This window comes from Tupaia chinensis, unplaced genomic scaffold (genome assembly GCF_000334495.1).
Source record: "Tupaia chinensis unplaced genomic scaffold, TupChi_1.0 Scaffold143874_1, whole genome shotgun sequence".
In the NCBI taxonomy this organism is placed as follows: domain Eukaryota; kingdom Metazoa; phylum Chordata; class Mammalia; order Scandentia; family Tupaiidae; genus Tupaia; species Tupaia belangeri.
This window is the reverse complement of record NW_006203725.1, coordinates 49398-50801: the sequence shown is the minus strand read 5'-3', so window position 1 is coordinate 50801 and position 1404 is coordinate 49398. Positions and strand designations below refer to the sequence as shown.

Here is a 1404-nt window from a genome sequence, read left to right as displayed (position 1 = left end):
CTCCCCAACCAGGCGGGTGGAAAGACCGAGGTCCAGAGACACAGGAGGAGGAATTTGGTCCCCGGTCCTGTCTTTATATCTCTGCTCCTCTGACCCCACACCCTCCCAGCGTCTGTTCCAGACCCATCTTTATAAATGATCTCCAAATTCTATTAACTTTAGAGACGTCCCTGTCTCTAAATTTCCTGTCCCGTATATCTACATTCCTCTGGGTTATCTCTGCATGATTCTTCATGTATCAAAGTTCCATAGTTGAATCCATCATTTTGCCCAATCTATGATAAATTAATTATTAAAATGCCCCTGTTCCCTTTCTTTCCATCTAGCCCTTCCTCTGCCCAGAACTTCTCAGCGCCTTACTCTGTGGCTGGGCTCGGTCATGTGACCAGATGTGGCCAATGAGGGAGCAGCTCAGTGCCTATAGCAGAGGCTGGGAAAGTGCTGCCCCCTTGGTTTCTCCCTCTGCCATTTCCATGGGGTGGGGCTTGGCGTGGCGCTGGAGGACAGGACTCGCTGATGTCCCCTGGCACCCCCGCCTTTTCAGCTGAGGCTGTCCTAGATCAGCCAGCAGCAAACTGGCCACAGAAATGTGAAGAACCCCAGCTAAAGTCTCTAAGATGACCTCTTCAACTGACAGTGTACAGGACAAATAAAAATTAAATGTAAGGGCTAGACAGGAGACAGAGAGAGAGAGAATGTGTGTGCGTGGGGGGGGGGATGTTCCCATGATGCAGTTCAGTTGACGCTAAGGGTGGATCATGGTACGAAGACCCTGTTGGGGTATCTCTCTGAAGAAATAATAAATTCTTTTTTTAGAGAAAGATTTTTGCTATAGGACATGTACATTTGCTAGATAGACAGAACAGACAGACAGAAAGTGAAAAATTGCCCGCCCCTCCCCCGAAGGATGGCCACACCATAATTCCTTCTTCTCCATTCTCCTTTCAGAATTTTCAGCACACACACACACACACGCACCTGGTGTGAGTTTTAATTTGCCGGGTGTGAGACTAGAACCATGGTCCACTCTATGGGAATCCAGCTATGTAACCATTATGTCATCTGCTGGTCCCCAAATAAATAAACTTTTAAAAATATGAGACGCTTGGACGAGCCAGTGGTGTGGTGGTTAAGGTGCTGGATTCCACATGGCCAATTGCATGGTTCAAATCGTGGACCCAGCAGCTTTAGTAATTTGCCAGGTACACAGGCTCAAAAACTTGAGAGAAGAATGGAGAAGGGATTGCAGTGTGGCCCTCCGTGCTGAGAGGTGATTTCTCACTTTCCCTGTTTTCCCCTCCCACCCTCCCATTTCCGTCTGATGAACACACATGCTCTATAGCAAAATAAAAATAAAACTATAAATAGAAAATTGGGAAGTTTAATTTTCCTCTTGACAATTAG

General features: G+C 46.9%; 1 protein-coding gene across 1 annotated transcript in view; it reads right to left on the bottom strand.

The window, feature by feature from the left end:
• The window catches only part of LOC106733151 (butyrophilin subfamily 3 member A2-like), a 7704-nt gene that overhangs the window by 892 nt on the left and 5408 nt on the right, over nt 1–1404 (bottom strand). The window contains 1 exon segment of the mRNA XM_014582859.1: nt 537–630. Within this exon segment, the coding sequence (XP_014438345.1) occupies nt 537–630 (94 nt within the window).